We start from the raw sequence: 17483 nt of genomic DNA, 5'->3' as shown, positions 1-17483 counted from the left end.
TTGGCTTAACCGCCTCTAGTGCAAGTCTAAACGTCCTGCCCCTAAACCATGCGTCGTTAATATCAGTTTGAGCCCTAAAGAGAAGAACCTGTGCAGAACCTGTGCAAGCACGGATTTTAATGTTAGGCCTATGTTTTTTGTTTGTTGTCTCATACATTTAGATATGCTGCTATTTGTAAATGTTAGCTTTTAATATATGGTTTTATCCTGATTAAAGCTTTAATACAGTACGGCAACTGCATGTATAACACTTCTCATAGCTATGTGAAAATAAGTGTATAAATGGAACAGTTCATTGTTGGAGCTGAGCTGAATGAGAGAGAGAGAGAGAGAGAGAGATAGAGAGAGATGCAGAGCGTGTGCAGAGCAGGGGGACGTGAGGAACAGTATTGAGAACCACTACTTTAAAACATTGATTTTGAAACTTGTGAATCCATTAGAATCGTTAGAAGACAAAATCGCGATTCATATATGAATAGATTTTTACGTGCACCCCTAGTTCTCTATTCCTCTTCTCTAAAGCAGCGCAGCATGGCCTTGCCCCCTTTGCTGCCTTTTCCAGAGGGTGGGGTTTATCTGGGTTTGTGATGTTACAAACCCAGGAAGTAACTTTTAGTAGTCCCTATGAGCTGTTTTTGTAGGCATTAAACTGCCAGAATTTTAAAAGAGTCCAGAAATATGTATCAGAAATATCTCCATTTGCATTGAACTTTCAGCTTCGTAACTTTGCAGATATTGTTTATGCTTTTAAAAGACCGTTTTAAAAGACCGTTCAAAGAGCAACATTAATCACTATCTAATGCACCTTTAAAGAATAGAATTAGAATAGAGAGTGCTAAATTTAGAGTTAATTAAAGATGGAAGAAATATAAACAATTATACACACGTGTACATTTTCTATTTATTATTATTTATAATATTATCTAAAGTTTCCAATTTATCTTGAGCTTTTTCCAAACAGACACCCTCAATAAAGAATTGCTCCAGCCAAGCTACAGAGACAACAAACTGTTAATAATACAAAAAAGTGACAACACATTTTTCTGCTTTAGAATAGAAGGTAATACTGTCTGACAAGGATTTAGATCAGTTAATTAAGGAGTCATAGTGGATCTTTCATATCTGCTGTAGTCTGTTTGATTTCCATGGCACCCAGATCATGTTCCTGGACTTTCAACAGCAGCCTGACACTGTTCTTGAAGCAAACTGGTCCCAAATCCCCAGAAGATTTGGGAATGAAAAGAGATGTAAAGTTTAGATGTGTGGCAACAGCTAAACGCAGGGTCAGGTTTCTTAGAGCCCTGGCTATATTTAACCTACTGATCTAACACCAGGCAGAGAGTTTAAATGCCACCACTGCAGTTGGTGTGGAGCAGTTGTCGTCCACAGATCTTCTTCAGCACGAGCTCAGCTCCGGGGGGAAACACCCACACACTCTCGCAAGAACCGCAAAGGACCTATATCACTTTCAGAGAAGACAGAGCAGGGCCGGTGGACTCTTATTCCAGCAAAACATGGAGCTTTTTGAGACCAACCCCTACTTCTTCGCAGACCAGCGTTTTTACGAAGGCGGCGATAACTTCTTCCAGTCCAGGCTGACCGGAGGCTTCGACCAAACAGGATATCAGGACCGAAGCTCCATGATGGGCTTGTGTGGAGATGGAAGGCTGCTGTCAAACGGAGTGGGGTTGGAGGACAAACCGTCTCCATCTTCTAGCCTTGGTCTGTCCTTGTCTCCTCACCAGGAGCAGCAGCACTGTCCGGGTCAGTGTCTGCCCTGGGCCTGCAAGGTGTGTAAGCGCAAGTCTGTGACCATGGACAGACGGAAAGCCGCCACTTTGAGGGAGAAGAGACGGTTGAAGAAAGTCAACGAGGCCTTTGAGGCTCTTAAGAGGAGCACGCTCATGAATCCCAACCAGAGGCTGCCTAAGGTGGAAATCCTGCGCAGCGCCATCCAGTACATCGAGAGACTCCAGGCACTGGTCAGCTCTCTCAACCAGCAGGAACATGAGCAGGGAAACCTGCATTACAGGTCCACAGCTCCTCAAGCGGTGAGTAAAGCTCAGGGAATCAGGGGCAGGTGTCCAATGACATTTATGCTGTCAAACAGGACTGTACTTCTATAACCGGCATTTTTTCAAAATTCAAGGTTATTGGAATGCACTTCACATTAATTAAACAGGCACTCTTTAAACATTATATATGATTTTGTGGGTATTTAATTAATTCATTTTTCTACTGAAAATTAACCCATTCGGAAACACTCACAAAAAAGAGCAATATTTATTGAGAATATCTCAGAATATCTGTCAAGATGACAGTAAAGTCAAAAATGCAGCATGCATTGCTAAAAAAAAAAAAAGAATACATTTATTTCAATGGAAAGTTAAAAAATAATTGCATTTTATCATACATAAATTAATTGAGATTATTTGTCAAGATGTCAGCAAAGTCAGAAATGTAATGCTAAATAGTCTTAAATGCAGAATACTTTGATAAACTAAATTAGATTTTTTCATCCATTTATTTATTGAGAATATTTGTCAAAATGTTGGTAAAGTCAGAAAAAAAGAGAAAGTTATTTTTATTATTAGTTATTTTTTATTTAAATAAATTAAGTGACATTTATTTCAGTTTTCAAAAATTGTCAGAAGTTTGAATGCATAAATATTACATATATATATATAAAATGTTCAATCAAATAAATATAATATAATATAATATAATATAATATATAAGATAATATAATAAATCAAAAATGTTCAATCAAATGTGTAACGGTGATTCTTGGCTGGTTTAAGATGGTTGTGAGGGTGTTGTGGGATAGCTGGTGATGTGACTGACAGTAGTGTGTGTTTGTGTGTAACAGGTGTCGTCCTCTAGCGATCAGGGCTCTGGCAGCACCTGCTGTAGCAGTCCAGAGTGGAGCAGTGCGTCTGAGCACTGTGCCCCCGCCTACAGCTCCACCCACGAGGGTAAGACCACCACAACTAGCCTAACATTTGAAAACATCCATTAAGCCACATAAAAGTGTTCTTATTTACATAAAAGAGGTTTGAACGATTTGCCTGGCAAACACGTGACAGTGTTCTCTAATTTCCTCAGATCTCCTGAATGACGACTCCTCAGAGCAAACCAACCTGAGGTCTCTGACGTCTATTGTGGACAGCATAACAGGAACAGAGGTGACTCCAGTCCCCTACTCAGTGGACATAAGCAAATAAATGTGGAGGGTGACACCAATGTTATGCTCAGACCACCTTTCACCGACCATAACAGCACTATCTATAACACCCAAGGTGAATGAAGAACCTTTTAAAAGTCATATAAGCCTTGGGGGCTTAATTTCCAGACAAACATTGAGGTCCATAGATTATATTTCCGAATGTTTCTTATCTCTGTGGGAATATGAACGAATTACAGATCAGCCTAATTCCTGCTGAAACTTAAGACATTCAGACAGGCGGATTCATAATTTCATAGTTTGTCCTTTTTCCCTCTTGATTCCTTTATTTTTCATTCTGTTTGTGTGTGCTTTATGCTTACGAACAAAAATTAAACATTTGTGGGTCCAATGTTTTACTTCTGGTTTTGACCAATTTCTGCTTAATTTAAACTAGTTCCGAACGCCAGCCATGTAAATATGTTCCTGTTTTCTACAGAGTGGTTTTGTTATTTTATTTTGTATTTTTCAGTGTGTTTGGAATAATTTATTTGATTTTTATAATAAAGATTGATGTGTATTTGTATATATTCATTGTCTTTGTCCTTTGCTGATTTCATCATCTAATTATCGTTTTGTTAGGAAGTATTTTCCCAGCATTCCTGTTCATCTCTAAAATATGCTTCAGTTTTAGGCTTGTGTGCATGAAAGCACTAAAAACACATAAAAAATCCATGAAATGGTAAATATTTATTTGATATATTCATATATAATTATTTATTTGTGACAGCTTTTTACATTGAAAGTGAAAAAAACAAAAAAAAAACAACAACAACAGTATCTGAGCAGTACTAAACAAACATCACATTAAAAAAAAAAATCTCACTTGTTCGACCACATGCTTTATGTGGAATCTGCATTTAGTCTATACAGAATTATATACATAAATGAGCTATTTACACACACATTAGACCTTACATGCACACAAAAGAGAAAGAGCTTGTGAAGGGGCTAGACAGAAAGAGAGAGAGAAAGAGAGAGACCTGCACCTGTTTTACAGTTCACATTACTGTCAAGAGCTACAGAAACAAATTAGTGTAAAAATGACCATCACAGGAGAACACGCTGCAAAGCAAGAGGCTTCAGTTACTCCACCACCATCGCATCAGGGAAACGTCTCATCATTATACGAATGCTTGGTCCTCATCAAGGCATTTTTTTTTCTAGCAAGCCACCAAGAGATCGAACAGATATTCAGCGAGCACGCTGAACATTAACGAGGCATTAAAAATGAAGCAAAAATAAATAAAATTGCTGTGAGAGGCTAGGCACAATTGGCAGATAGAGGCTTAAAAAAGAGCAGCACACCACAGGATTTCAAGTTCAAGTGTTTGATTAGTGATATATTCCTTTAGATCTGTGGTAATGATGATTGAGAGCGAGAAAGAAAGAGAGGCAATAGATGCTACAGCGATTGTCAAGTTAAGTGGCATGCATGCTCCACCAGACGCCCCAATGCCAACAGTGACCCACACAGCACAAACAAGACTTGACCATCAATCATTCTATTCACAGGATAGAATCATTTTAAGAATGACAATGTTTTTTTTTGTGTGTGTGTATAAAATGAAAAAACAGTCACTTATATTAGTATTTTTTTTTTTTTTTTAATAGAGAGCACTTCTTAAAGTAAGAACATTATAGCGTTGTGTAACACTCATAATACACATACACACATTTTCACACAGTACAGTAGCTGCCACAATAGCACGATACATCCTGTGAATTACAGAAAATACTGTCTTAAAAAACGAACAAATTCCCAACAGACTGACAGGCGCTCTTAACCAGTTTGGTAGGTAGGTTGCTCAGTAGGTTGCTCACCATTGTGATGCTGAATTTCAAGTGGCGGAGATCACATGTTTGTTCGCAGGTCCTACAGTACATGCTGGAAATCGTTTTTCTCCTGATGCTAAGTGAACTGAAGTCTATTGCTTTCCCTGATGCTCGAGAATATTTAGCATCATGGCTTTATACGATCTTAAAGTCCTGGAAATGTATTATGTAGATAAGCACTGCTGATGTGAACACAAACACACATTTCTCCCGTCTTCACATCGACTACAACACCATTCTACCAGATGGAGCTGTCTAACCGACAGGAAACAGTCACAATTGATATATTCATCTCCATATACAAGTCTGATATATATTTCCATAAAAAACATAAGAGCATAATTTTCTGTTTTTCATATATACAGAGACGCTGATTAATATCTTGCATAACCAAAGGGGAGAAAGCCTTATACAGTAAAATGCCAATGGCACACCCAAAGGAGCAGACTAGCACTGACAGACTATAGGGCCAAGTACACCAGTTAAGTACGACCATCACAAAGACTATATAACTGGGATTACTGGGAAACGACTGGTATTACGAGATTTCTCCTTAACTGCTGCTATGCGTTCCACACACTCAGAGTTCAGAATTCATCTTTCTGTCCCCCTCTATTGCACGGTGTCCAAGAAAGCTCTGTTGTTGTTCAGGACAGGGGAAGGGGGAGATTAACCCTTCCCTCATCCTTTCAAGGTGTCCCCAGATTTTGGCATATTTCATTCTCGATAGGTCGCAAGCATATGTCCATACAGGTAGTGGGAATGCACTGGCAAGGAAATTAAATAAATTCATAATTATAAAATGTGACATTTAAATACCTCATAATCAAACAAACTAAATATATACTTGAATTCAAACGGTCATGAGGTCATGTTCATATAATCCATGAGACTGAATATATATAAATGAACAAAAATGCTTTATGGATGTTAGGCTGCTACTATGCCGTTACAGCATAGCAGATGATGTTCTGATTGGTTACTAGGTGGCTCCTAGTGTGTTGCCAGGATTATATGAACTTTCATTCAATTCTGTTTTTTTGAAGTTAATGCTACTTAAGCTTTGTATTCATACACTCGAAAAGAAAACTGTACATTCATGTACAGGATGAAAAGTAAAAAATCAACCAAGAAATGAATCTGAGCATCATTAAACATCTTCACCTGAGCTGAGAGGCTGCAGTGAACAGCTTACCTGTTAGTGTGAGTGCAGTGATTAGTAAAAGCAAGTTAGCAGGAGTAAGTCCTGACAGCGGAGGGGTCTAGTCTCTGCGGGGCCGGGGGACCGGCTGCTGAACCACAGAGACACAGAAGGGAGAAAACATGCAGTGACAAACGGAAGGACCCTGACCTGTGCCATTAATATTTGTTACTTTAAACACATGCTTTCACAGTCAATACGCACACATGTTTCGCAATTAGTGTTGTATGATGTACTGTAAAAGAGTTAGCAATGACACTACTTGTTAGTACTGTACTGCAGCCATTAAAAAGCAATGAGCTAATGGCAATGCTGAACTCATTTCACCCTTGTAAAACACCCCGCCCCCCACCTTCTACCTTCTGGTTGCAGCTGTTTCTTGGGTACAGCCATAGAGGGGGGAATGGACATGGTGTTGAGGCGGAAGCCAGCGGGAAGAGTCTCTATGGACCCTGGCATCATACCCAGGCCCTGGCCGTCCCTCGGCCTGAAGCGCTTACGCCACGATGGAGACCTTCGGAATGACTTGTCATCACTCTGTTGAAAGGGACGACATCACAATAACTGGGTTAAGATACTGTTCAAAACTATGACTGCACCAACATCTGTATTATTTCATATATGGCAACAGAGAAGTGAGCATCATAGCTAATTCTGACCAGCGCTGACAAAAGTAACTAAACAGTAAATCATGAAATTTTAAAGACAACAGTTAAAAAAATAAAATAATTAAATAAAAAATCTGTTATATTACTATGATAGTCTTAGCTACAGTACATGGTTTTGGATTCATTAGAAAACAAACATAAATAGACTGCAGAGAGTGCATATGACAAATTTACTTCTAGTGACCTCTGAAATTCAATCAGAACCCAAATGTTCACCAACCTCTTCCAGGCGTCGATCCGTCCCCAATGCTAAGAGGTTATTAAATTCCCTCTCCAGAATCAGCCTGGCCTGGAAGACAGAGATACAGGACTTTGGAAAGACCCCCAGTATGCTGAACCTCCATTTCAGCTGAGTGAGTTTTCCATGCTAGAACATCAAATAAGTGCTCCCCAAAAATGGCAAGCAGGTATGGACCAGCTAGAGGCTTTAAATTGCTTTTTAACATCTGTGTGCTTCTCACCTGAGTGTTTTGCATGGGGATCTGTAGAATGAGGGCCAAGCTGCTGAAGTCAAACGTCTCATCCAGTGCAATGAGAGCTCCATGTACACCACTTTCCAGCAGGTTATTATTGTACTCTTTCAGACCAATATTCTGAATCCACTGCATCACGTGATCATTGGTCCACACCAGGGTATCTGGGGGTGACAACAGTGCATGCATTTGCTATTTCCTCAGCTAGACACAAAATGGTTCATTGGTTTCATATTAAACTGACTCAAATGGCTTCCAATATAGAGCTATATTATTTCTCATCATATACAGAGTTTCCAAAGTGGGGTTCACGAACCCCTGAGGATGTGTGAAGGAACTGTGGGGGTTTGTGAGTTGATGATCTGAAATGTTTGAAGGTTTTAATGTTTGAAAGTCAAGATTAGTATGGTAACTTGTATTTTAAAATAAAATTACTATAATATTATATTTTACAGTACAACTGTAATTTACAACACCAATTTTGTCTTAATTTTTGTAAATCATGGTTAAACAACAACAAAAACAATAATAATAATTAATGCTGGCTGCGATACTGTCACAATTAAAAAATCCAAAAAGTCTATAAAGTCAAATTAAAACACTTACTTAAAAACACTACATATTCTATTAACTTGCATGTTATGTGACCATTAACTGATATCAGAGAACCATGAATGTGAATGTGTCATTAAATGATTGAAATATTAACTTAAAATCTTAATGCTTTTACATCAAGGGGCTCGGCTGACAAAAGGTTTGGGAACTCCTGTTATAAAACATATCAAAATATTAAATTCTCAACAACATGTATTGTGATATACAGTTTCCTTGATTTAAAATGACTCATACGGTGATATAAGACTTTCATCAGACCACCTTTAACCCATGCAGAAAACATTAATGAAGCAGATCTTCGTGTTTGGGTCTGTGATTATAACAGTACTGGAAATCTGTGTTTAGGTAACAGTATATGTGGAGTGTGATCATTTTTCACAGCTGGCTAGCCTGCAGTTGGTGCGTGTGTCTTTAGCAATCCCAGCTGTATCAAGTTCATGTGTTATGCTGAAGTTCAGCCGGTCACCGTCCCTTTAAATGGATTTGACACTAAAAAGCTCAGCTGTCGACTTCACACATTCCTGCCACCAATATGAGGATAACAGGTACCGCCACTAGATGGTGCTATTCTCTTCGTAACTTAGAAGAAATGAATCCAGAGTGTGCATTAATAATTTCTCATACCTTTGATGTCATGTTGAAAATCCTCTCTTCTTCGCTCCAGCTCCTTCCTGTCATAGTTCAGCCTTTTTAAGCACATGATGCCATAATGCAAACTAGCCCTGTCGGGATGTAATGAATATAGCATTCCACACAAAGTCTGGTTCACATTGTGGTTGTTAAAAATGAGTAATCACTGCAAACATTTACCGGTGGAAGCTGTCCACCATCTTCAGATGTGTCCGCAGGTCTTTCTTAGTTAGGTGGTCCAGCATACGAGCGTCCACTAAGCACTCCATGAAGTAACTGCGGTACTGAGGCAGGCCAAGACTGGGCAGCCACTCATTCCCAATCCACTCGTGGTTCATGTCACCATATGCTAGTGTCTGAGAAAGAAAAGAGATATTATTTTACTGTGCCTCTACCAAGCTAATAACTGACTTTTACATTTAATAGAAAGTAAAAAGCACATAAAAGAAGTCACTGGAAGGCTCTTGGTTGCTCTCTCTCACCTGAGCCCAGCTTCCTTCCTCATTCTCCTGTAAGTCAGCGTGTTAGAGCACAGAGGAGAGTGTTAACAATGATTTCTTGCAGCTAAAAAAGCTCAGTCCAGTCAGAGTAGATGAAATGCACACAAAGCAACAGCATCTATGGTTGTTACTAGGCAACATTTATTGCAAATGCGGTTAAATATGAAATCATTTTGCAAAGCGACAGGACAACAATCACACAAAAACATGCAAAAAGGTTTAATAAGCGCACTCTTTGGAGGGGATGGGGGTGGATTCAGGGGCAGCAGGCTGGGGGTTGTGAGGGCTGCGGAAGCGTGGCATATGCATGGCACCGCAGGCACAAGGGAGTCACCCAGATGGACTAACCATTTTGGTCGAGGTTGCCATGTTTTCCATCTCCTCGTGAGTCACCCACACATTTCCGGAAGACTGAACAGAGAAAAAAAAACCCACACACACAGATAAATGATCACAAACGGCACAGTCCTCATAAACACCTTTACAGCTAAATCCCTTTAAGGCCAGTTGGTCCAGTTGGCAGTCATGTTACTAACACCTGCTAGGCAATTATTTTCTATGTATGTTATAAGTGTACAGGTGCCTATTTTAACCTGAATTGGGACCAGAATCACCAAGAACTTATTAATGTTTAAATAAAACAAAAAACATTTTATAACTATATTTTTTGTTATAGAGATGATTTCATTAATAAAATTATTTTTATATAAAAACTAAAACTATTATACAATTATTCTAATTACTATAAATTATAAATTATAAATAATTAATTATTTGTAAACTAATAATTCTATATAAAATAAAATACATACACATACACATATATATATATATATATATATATATATATATATATATATATACACACACACATATATTACACAATATTACACAAATTATAATAAGGATTATTTCATTTATATATATTTTTTATTTTATATAATTATTGTATATAATGATCAAAATAATAATTAAATAAATAATACAATTACTATAATTGTATCAATTATTTTAATTATTATTATAAAATAATAAAATAAATTTTTCAACAATATATTAAATATATTTTTACACAAACTGCTATTATGAAGATTATTTCATTATAAAATAACAATTAAATAAAATATTAAATGACTATGATTTTATAAAATTACTATAATGAATTCATTATTAATAATTATGTAAAAATAAAATAAATTTATCTCTAAACCATAGCAATGAGACAATGACAAAGGACTAGCACTGACAAACTTCTGATTCATATTTGTTTTCAGTTTGAGACTGTTTATGTGAAAATGAGCAGTTTAAGGGCAGAGCACTTACTGTGTGTGAGGTGAGAGGAGCTGACGGACTCGTCAGTGACACCATTTCTTGAATGGCTAGCCTCAGTTTCAGCCGATGCAGTGGGTTACTGATGCCGATCTCTCGCTGAATCTCCGTGTCTGATAGTGCTGACATGATGGCGCCACTCTTCACGTTGGCACGACACGCCGCCACGTACCAAGCTGGCATGCCCACCCACAGCTGGAGGATGTCAGAGAGAAGACAGTCAAAATGCATCTTCATTATCTCCATCATCATCAGAGCGAGTAAGTAATTATCATAATTATTGTTATCTGTATCCCCCCCCATGATTTGTGTGATTATAATCATGGAGATCATGAGTGCTGTGCTCATTACTGCACAGTGGGAGGGACGGTGGCTGATGTCTTTGTACCTCGAGCCAGGAGACCACAGTTGGGCCATCCCACTGAGCAAAAGGAAGCCCTTTCCTCTTAGCATCCTCCAGCAGTTCATGTCTAACAGCAGACAAAGAAAGGTCAGAGCTTAGAGGAAATATAACCCCAGAGACATCAAATCAGTCTGAACATATGAAGCATACAGTGAAGTGGTTAAACATTATTTTAACACCAATTCTGGATGATATACACTACCATTCAAAAGTCTGGAGTCATTAAAATGTATAATTAAAATTAAATAAATCAAATCAAAGCAATAAAATACAATGAAATAGCCGTATTATATACACTTACAATTCAATGTTTGAGCTCTGTAAGATTTATTATTAATAATTAATATTGTGAAATATTTTTACAATTTAAATTTTCAGCAGCCATTACTCAAGTCTTGATGTATTTATTTACTCTTTTATATATATATATATATATATATATATATATATATATATATATATATATATATATATATATATATATATATATATATATATATATATATATATATAAATACAATTAATTTTATCAATTTTTATAGACTTATTTTTATTGTATTGGAAAATAGCAGAAGGCTATTCTCCAAACATCGTTTATTTTATTAGACTGCATGGGCTATCCAATTTCTTTTTCTCATTTAATACCCAAACAAGAAGCTCATTTTGTTCTTAGAGCAGTTGCCAAAATGGACACACTCACACACAAACTCATCCACGTGGCAGGTGCTAATTAGGACACCTATTTTTTCTGTGACGCTAATGGTCAGGGGACAGAGATAAGATTTGGAGATGAGGACAGACTCTAAAAGATGGTAAAGTACTCTTAAATGAGGCCATGTTATTAGTCTACTATTAAGTGTTATTTGTAACTTGTTTATCTGCAGGAACTGGCAGTTTGCCATCCAGTTGATTGGTCATTTGCTTTAATTGAGCTGTGCAATTAGGTAATAAGGATTAGGTCAGATTAGTGAATGTCTCAGGGTGATTTGATGGGCATCGGGGTGAAGAATCTGTATGAGTGAGAATCACAGAGTGATAAAGCAGAGGAGACCTACTTTTTCTTCATCCTGCGATCTCGCTCTGCTTGTGTGCCCAGTTTGCTCAAGGTCATGGTATCTCCAATGCCCATCTCGAAATCTCAAGTGTCACAACATATTAAAATGCAGTTAGTTAAAGATTATGCAGTCTTCATTTGCTTAGTTCTCTGTAATGGTAATAAAAGCAAGACATTTCCTGCATGGAATGTGTGCATGTGCTTGATTCATGATACCTGGAATGACAGGTGGCGTCATCTGGCCGTCCTTGATCAAAGGCTGATCTAAACGTGCTTTTTCCTTCTTGCCAAAGAGACGGCCAATAGAGGACTTTATGCCCTTCTTTTTGTTGCCCCTAAGCAGAGAGAGAAAGAGAAAGTGGAAAAAAACAGAGACATTGTGTGACTTAAAGCATCTTAAAGGGATAGTCCACCCATGAATGAATATTCTGTCATCATTTACTCATGACTTTCCAAACCTGAATGACTTTTTTCTTCTGTGGAACATACAGTAGAACATTTTTTGAACAATGTTGCTTATTAAACAGTTTTGTACCCACTAACTTCCATTATATGGAAAAATAAAATAAAAATACAATATTGTTTAGTCTCCAACAGTCTTCAAAATATCATAAGTGTTCTGCAGATACAGATTTGGGTTGACATGAGAGTGAGTAAATGATGACAAAATGTTCATTTTTAGGTGGACTATCCCTTTAAGGGCTGTAGAAAAAGTAACAGTGGTGAGGCTTGGCATACTTAATAACTGCTAGACTAAAGGCATCACTTATGTTGCGAAATGCTTTAAAGAGGGCATCGGATGCAAAATTCACTTTTAAATGGTGTTTGCATATGAAAGTGTCTTAGCAGTGTGTGGACACAACCACCCTACAATGATTTTTTTTTTTAATCCACAAAAAACCTAAACAGTCTCAATTATCAAGTCGTTTCAAATTTCTGAGCAGTATGATGTCATAGTGTTTAGACCCCGCCCACGACTGCTGACGGACTGTCGTGTCTTAGCATATTTCCACCCTCAGCCAGTTGTACACTGTCTGCCATTTTCTCCGTGCTCGAGCTGTTGTAGAAACAACGACGTCTCGTAAGCAAATGGCAGCTGTGGCCTAATGGTTAGAGAGTTGGACTTGTAACCCGAAGGTCGCAGGTTCGAGTCTCGGTGCTGGCAGGAGTTGTAGGTGGGAGGGAGTGAATGAACAGCGCTCTCTTCCACCCTCAGTACCCTTGGCTGAAGTGCCCTTGAGCAAGGCACTGAACACCCAGTTGCTCCCCGGGCGCTGGGTATATAGCTGCCCACTGCTCCGGGGGGGTGTGTTCACGGTGTGTTCACTTCTCACTGCTGTGTGTGTGCACTTGGATGGGTTAAATGCAGAGCACCAATTCCGAGTATGGGTTACCATACTTGGCAAAATGTCACCACTTTCAATGCAGGTGTTTTGTAGTTAGATGTAAATGTGAACATGAGTCTTCATTTTCTCCCGACATCAGAGCCACTGAGGATGCAGTGGATTAGTTTTGTATTTGATGGTAATGCACCACACACAAAAAATAAATAAATAAATAAATAAATAAATAAATAAATAAATAAATGGAAGAGAAGGGTGCAGTGAGCAGTAGCTCATTATCATTTAAAGAGACATGCACCAAAACATTTTAAAAAGGTGCAAACAGAACGCAAAAACCCGTCCTGTGTGAATGACACCTTACACTGTATAACATGCACGATCATTTCTGTTTTTAATCATTTAATCAGATTAACTGTCTGCCTTGCGAAATGTTTTTTTATTCCTGCACTCTTATTTGGTTCTATCGAAGCCAATTCCATTGTAATGAAATCACTCCTCCCCTGACATCACCATAAATTTGTGTAAAGCATTAAATCTTGATAGAGCTGGGCTGCTTTGAGATGCAGTTTAATTCCCCAACAGTGAAGTGGGAGTAAGAAGGACAGAGAGAGACTTAAAAAATGCACATCAGGTTTGATTTCTTGCTTTGATTCAAGTCAATGTGTATTAGTCTGAGTGTGCAGGACATCTTGTGAATGTCTTATTTAAATTAAATGAGACAGACTACAAAAGTGTGATTTATATTCAACAATACCCATGGTAGTTCATGATATTATAAATAATATATTATCTGATAAATATTATTAAATGTCTATATTATGTATTAAATTATTTATAAAATATATACCAATATTCAAATGTTTGGGGCAAGTACACTTTTTAATGCTTTTAATAGTAGTCACCAATGCTAACCAAGGGTACAGTTATTTGATTAAAAATAAAGTATGACTGTTGCATATTATTACAATTTAGTAGAGATGTTTTCTGTTTTAATATGTATTAAAATGTAATTTATTCCCATGAATCATCCCAAAGCTGAATCATTCTAATATGCTGATTTGGTGCTCAAGAAACTTTGCTTACTTATTATTATTATTATCACTGTTGAAATCAGATGTGCTGCTTAAAATCTTTGTGGAAACTGTAATACATTTGTTCAGGATTATTTTATGAATAGAATATTTAATAGAGCAGCATTTATAGAAAAGCTCTATGGAAAACAGCATCTTTGACACTTTGTTCTAATAAACAAATATATATACAAGTTTAAAACGAAAGAAATAAGATAGAAAGTAAAAAATGATTAAAGAGGAAATGATCTGCAGTAGGTAAAACTTAATTGAAGATTTTTAGAATTTAATATTAATTAAGATTAGTACATATATGTGACCCGGGACCACAAAACCAGTCTTAAGTGTCAATTTTTGAGAAATTGAGATTTATACAGTACATCATCCGAAAGCTGAATAAATAAGCTTTCCATTGACGTATGGTTTGTTAGGACCAGACGATATTTGACCGAGATACAAGTATTTGAATATCTGGAATCTGAGGGTGAAAAAAAATCTAAATACTGAGAAAATCACCTTTAAAGTTGTCCAAATTAAGTTCTTAGCAATGCATATTATTAATCAAAAATTAAGTTTTTATATATTTACGGAAGGAAGTTTACAAAATATCATCATGGAACATGATCTTTACTTAATAACCTAATGATTTTTGGCATAAAAGAAAAATCGATAATTTTGACCCATATATAGTTTTTTTTGGCTATTGTTAAAAATATACCCAGCAACTTAAAACTGGTTTTGTGGTCCAGGGTCACATATTATTAGTACATATATAATATCAACTAACAAGATTAATACATGTGAATGTGTTTTAGACAAACAATCTTTTTTTTTTCTTTTTTGATTTAAGATCTGCTTGGCTCATAAGCCTGTGGGGTATTGCGCATGACACACCTGGAGGTGTATTACAGAACAAATGTGGGTCACATATGACTTGAACAAAGGCAAGCTGACAGTAATTAACTAGTTTATAGACTCATAGTCTCAAGAGCAGTTGAGTGTGTGTGGGAAAATCTCTGCCTATAACACTCTCATCTGTCCTCAAGTGTGCCTGCTGGGAAAATTAGGTCTCATCCAGTTCAATCTGAGAGGGATCTATTAACACCTGAGATGTGATCGTCTGTGGATTTTTGTGTGCGTTTACCCTCGGCCATCCTCAAGGCTTCCTGTCAGCTGAGCGAAGTTCATTTGGTCTAGTCTGAGACTGCGGGGGGAAGAAGGGGGCGACGTCTCACACTTGATGGTGGTCTTGTCCTCTCGGGCCTCCACAGGGGACTGGGACAAAAACACACAAACAAAATCAGCTTGAAATCGCCTCACGCAAAAAACAAATGACATTTCCCTAATATCCCTGAACACAAACTCATTAATACTTAGTCACCTACAAATCAACACACACTTTCATATTAAGTTCATATTTTTCATTTTCACTATCTAATGCACACACACTGAATTAGCACAAGCAAGTCAATCTTCGATGAAGTCATTAAGAGATGCAGAGACACTTACAGCCACTCGTCTGCGATGTTTCCTTAAATCACTAGGCTGAAGTGTTAGCAGGAAGAAAGAGACAAAGGAAAATGCAAGGTGACAGATGATTTAGTGCTGTCAGTCTTAGAAAAAGGTGATTTAACAAGGGTTAACACAACATAAAAGCTTTGCCATGTGAATCAAGGATCACCAGGGTCATGATGCCCAATTCGTGGGCCGCTGAACCAGATGTCAGTTTGGGTGTGGATCGGCCGCTAACGGGAGGAGATGAACTGGCCAGAGAGAGGGCAGTGACGGAGGTGGGGATGGAGGAGCGTGGCCGCAGTGTCACGTTGAGGCCATCCATGCTGCCGCTGTTCACTCGACTCTCAATCTCATCTGCCCGGAGATCTGCTGATTCCCTCTCTACCTGGATCATTCTGGAACAGAAGGAAAGAGAGACTCAGCACACCTGGATGGCAAGAATTGCATCAGTTCACTTTCATTCACCCCCTGGAACCATGTAGAGTACCTTCTATGATGAATGGATACACTTTGTTTTGCTTTAAAATCTCAACCCCCATTCACTGCCATTATAAAACATGGAAGAGCCAGTGCATTTTTGAATATAACTATGATTGTATTCGTCTGAAAGAAGAAAGTCATACACACCTAGGATGGCTTGAGGGTGAGCAAATCATGGGGTAATTTTCATTTTTGGGTGAACTATCCCTTTAAAAGTCCTACATAAAACACATACCCAAATCCCCAGACAGTATATTCTCTCTGCAAAACACACTACAAATCAAAGCCAAACTCAAATCATAAGTGGGTCTGAAGAGCAGTAGGCACATCTGCGATCCTGCGATTGTAGAATCCTTCTACTTTTAAATAATGTAATGTATTTAAAACATGCGACACACTCAATTGTATGCCTTATAACAATGCATTGTTATGTATATAATATATACCACATACTATATAGTATACTATATACTATACATTATATTATAATGGTGGCTAGAATGAACTTTGAAACCAAAAATGCATTACTAATAGCTTTATAGCGCATTATATATTCAGCCTTCAAAGAAAATGAAGGCTGAAAATGACTCCTCTTGATATATGTTAATATGCATGCAGTGGAAGCATATTCTTTTGAACCCTCATGAGTTTAAGCCACAGCTCAGGTCGTGAGTCATCGCTATCTTCACAATGCTGCACAATTCAGGTGATAGCCTTGCTATTGTCTGGCATTTATATTCATCCACAACTCAGAATCAATCTGTGTGATGGGCATATTCAACTTGCAGACTCACAAATATTGTCATATATGACAGATGGTCTACCGCTAGCGCTTTGTGCTGCTGAAAGGAGTCCAGACAGATCGGTATCAGGACAAGCTTCAGAGCACTGTTTGGATTTAGACTGAAGTTTTTGGCCTGCCTGACAGTTTCTGTTACCGTTCTTGTTATATCTGCGGGCCGCCAGAGCACAGAGACACGCAGGTGCTCTTTTAGTCTGCATGCAGAGCCTAAGTCATTCTGGCACAAGCTTGGATCAATAAGACAAGTGAATGTGACATTTTAAGGATCTAAGCTGATAATGCCTGAGGCAGATGATTAGATTTCACGCAAGTCACAAGAAATGTCAGATTTGAAGCATTCA

The 17483-nt window shown here is 37.7% G+C and overlaps 2 protein-coding genes across 2 annotated transcripts in view; one reads left to right on the top strand and one right to left on the bottom strand.

Moving 5' to 3' along the window:
- The first annotated feature begins 1186 nt into the window (after positions 1-1186).
- Positions 1187-3868, top strand: myog (myogenin). Its single transcript, XM_019096789.2, has 3 exons — positions 1187-2051; positions 2870-2975; positions 3106-3868. Exons 1-3 carry the CDS (start codon positions 1515-1517, stop codon positions 3222-3224), a joined length of 762 nt encoding a protein of 253 aa, XP_018952334.1. The 5' UTR covers positions 1187-1514; the 3' UTR covers positions 3225-3868.
- Positions 3869-5125: 1257 nt separating this feature from the next.
- The window catches only part of LOC109081825 (liprin-alpha-2-like), a 92219-nt gene continuing 79861 nt past the window's right edge, over positions 5126-17483 (bottom strand). The window contains exons 16-31 of the mRNA XM_042766296.1: positions 16027-16255; positions 15855-15890; positions 15490-15620; positions 12149-12267; positions 11934-12015; positions 10864-10945; positions 10470-10670; positions 9495-9557; positions 9129-9155; positions 8827-9002; positions 8641-8738; positions 7390-7565; positions 7149-7217; positions 6620-6797; positions 6255-6348; positions 5126-5826 (exon numbers count right to left, since the gene is read on the bottom strand). Coding sequence (XP_042622230.1) covers positions 6290-6348; positions 6620-6797; positions 7149-7217; positions 7390-7565; positions 8641-8738; positions 8827-9002; positions 9129-9155; positions 9495-9557; positions 10470-10670; positions 10864-10945; positions 11934-12015; positions 12149-12267; positions 15490-15620; positions 15855-15890; positions 16027-16255 — 1726 coding nt within the window. The 3' untranslated portion in view covers positions 5126-5826; positions 6255-6289. The remainder of the gene's footprint in view (positions 5827-6254; positions 6349-6619; positions 6798-7148; positions 7218-7389; positions 7566-8640; positions 8739-8826; positions 9003-9128; positions 9156-9494; positions 9558-10469; positions 10671-10863; positions 10946-11933; positions 12016-12148; positions 12268-15489; positions 15621-15854; positions 15891-16026; positions 16256-17483) is intronic.

Source organism: Cyprinus carpio, chromosome A11, assembly GCF_018340385.1.
Source record: "Cyprinus carpio isolate SPL01 chromosome A11, ASM1834038v1, whole genome shotgun sequence".
NCBI classification, from domain to species: Eukaryota; Metazoa; Chordata; class Actinopteri; order Cypriniformes; family Cyprinidae; genus Cyprinus; species Cyprinus carpio.
The sequence above is the reverse complement of the archived record's forward strand: the minus strand, read 5'-3'. Positions and strand labels throughout refer to the sequence as shown.

Bases quoted from the DNA above. Each gene is read 5' to 3' on its own strand.
- myog (XM_019096789.2), top strand. From the start codon at position 1,515: ATGGAGCTTTTTGAGACCAACCCCTACTTCTTCGCAGACCAGCGTTTT. The intron at 2,052-2,869 runs GTGAGTAAAGCT...TGTGTGTAACAG, and splicing joins GGTCCACAGCTCCTCAAGCG to GTGTCGTCCTCTAGCGATCA. The intron at 2,976-3,105 runs GTAAGACCACCA...TAATTTCCTCAG, and splicing joins CTACAGCTCCACCCACGAGG to ATCTCCTGAATGACGACTCC.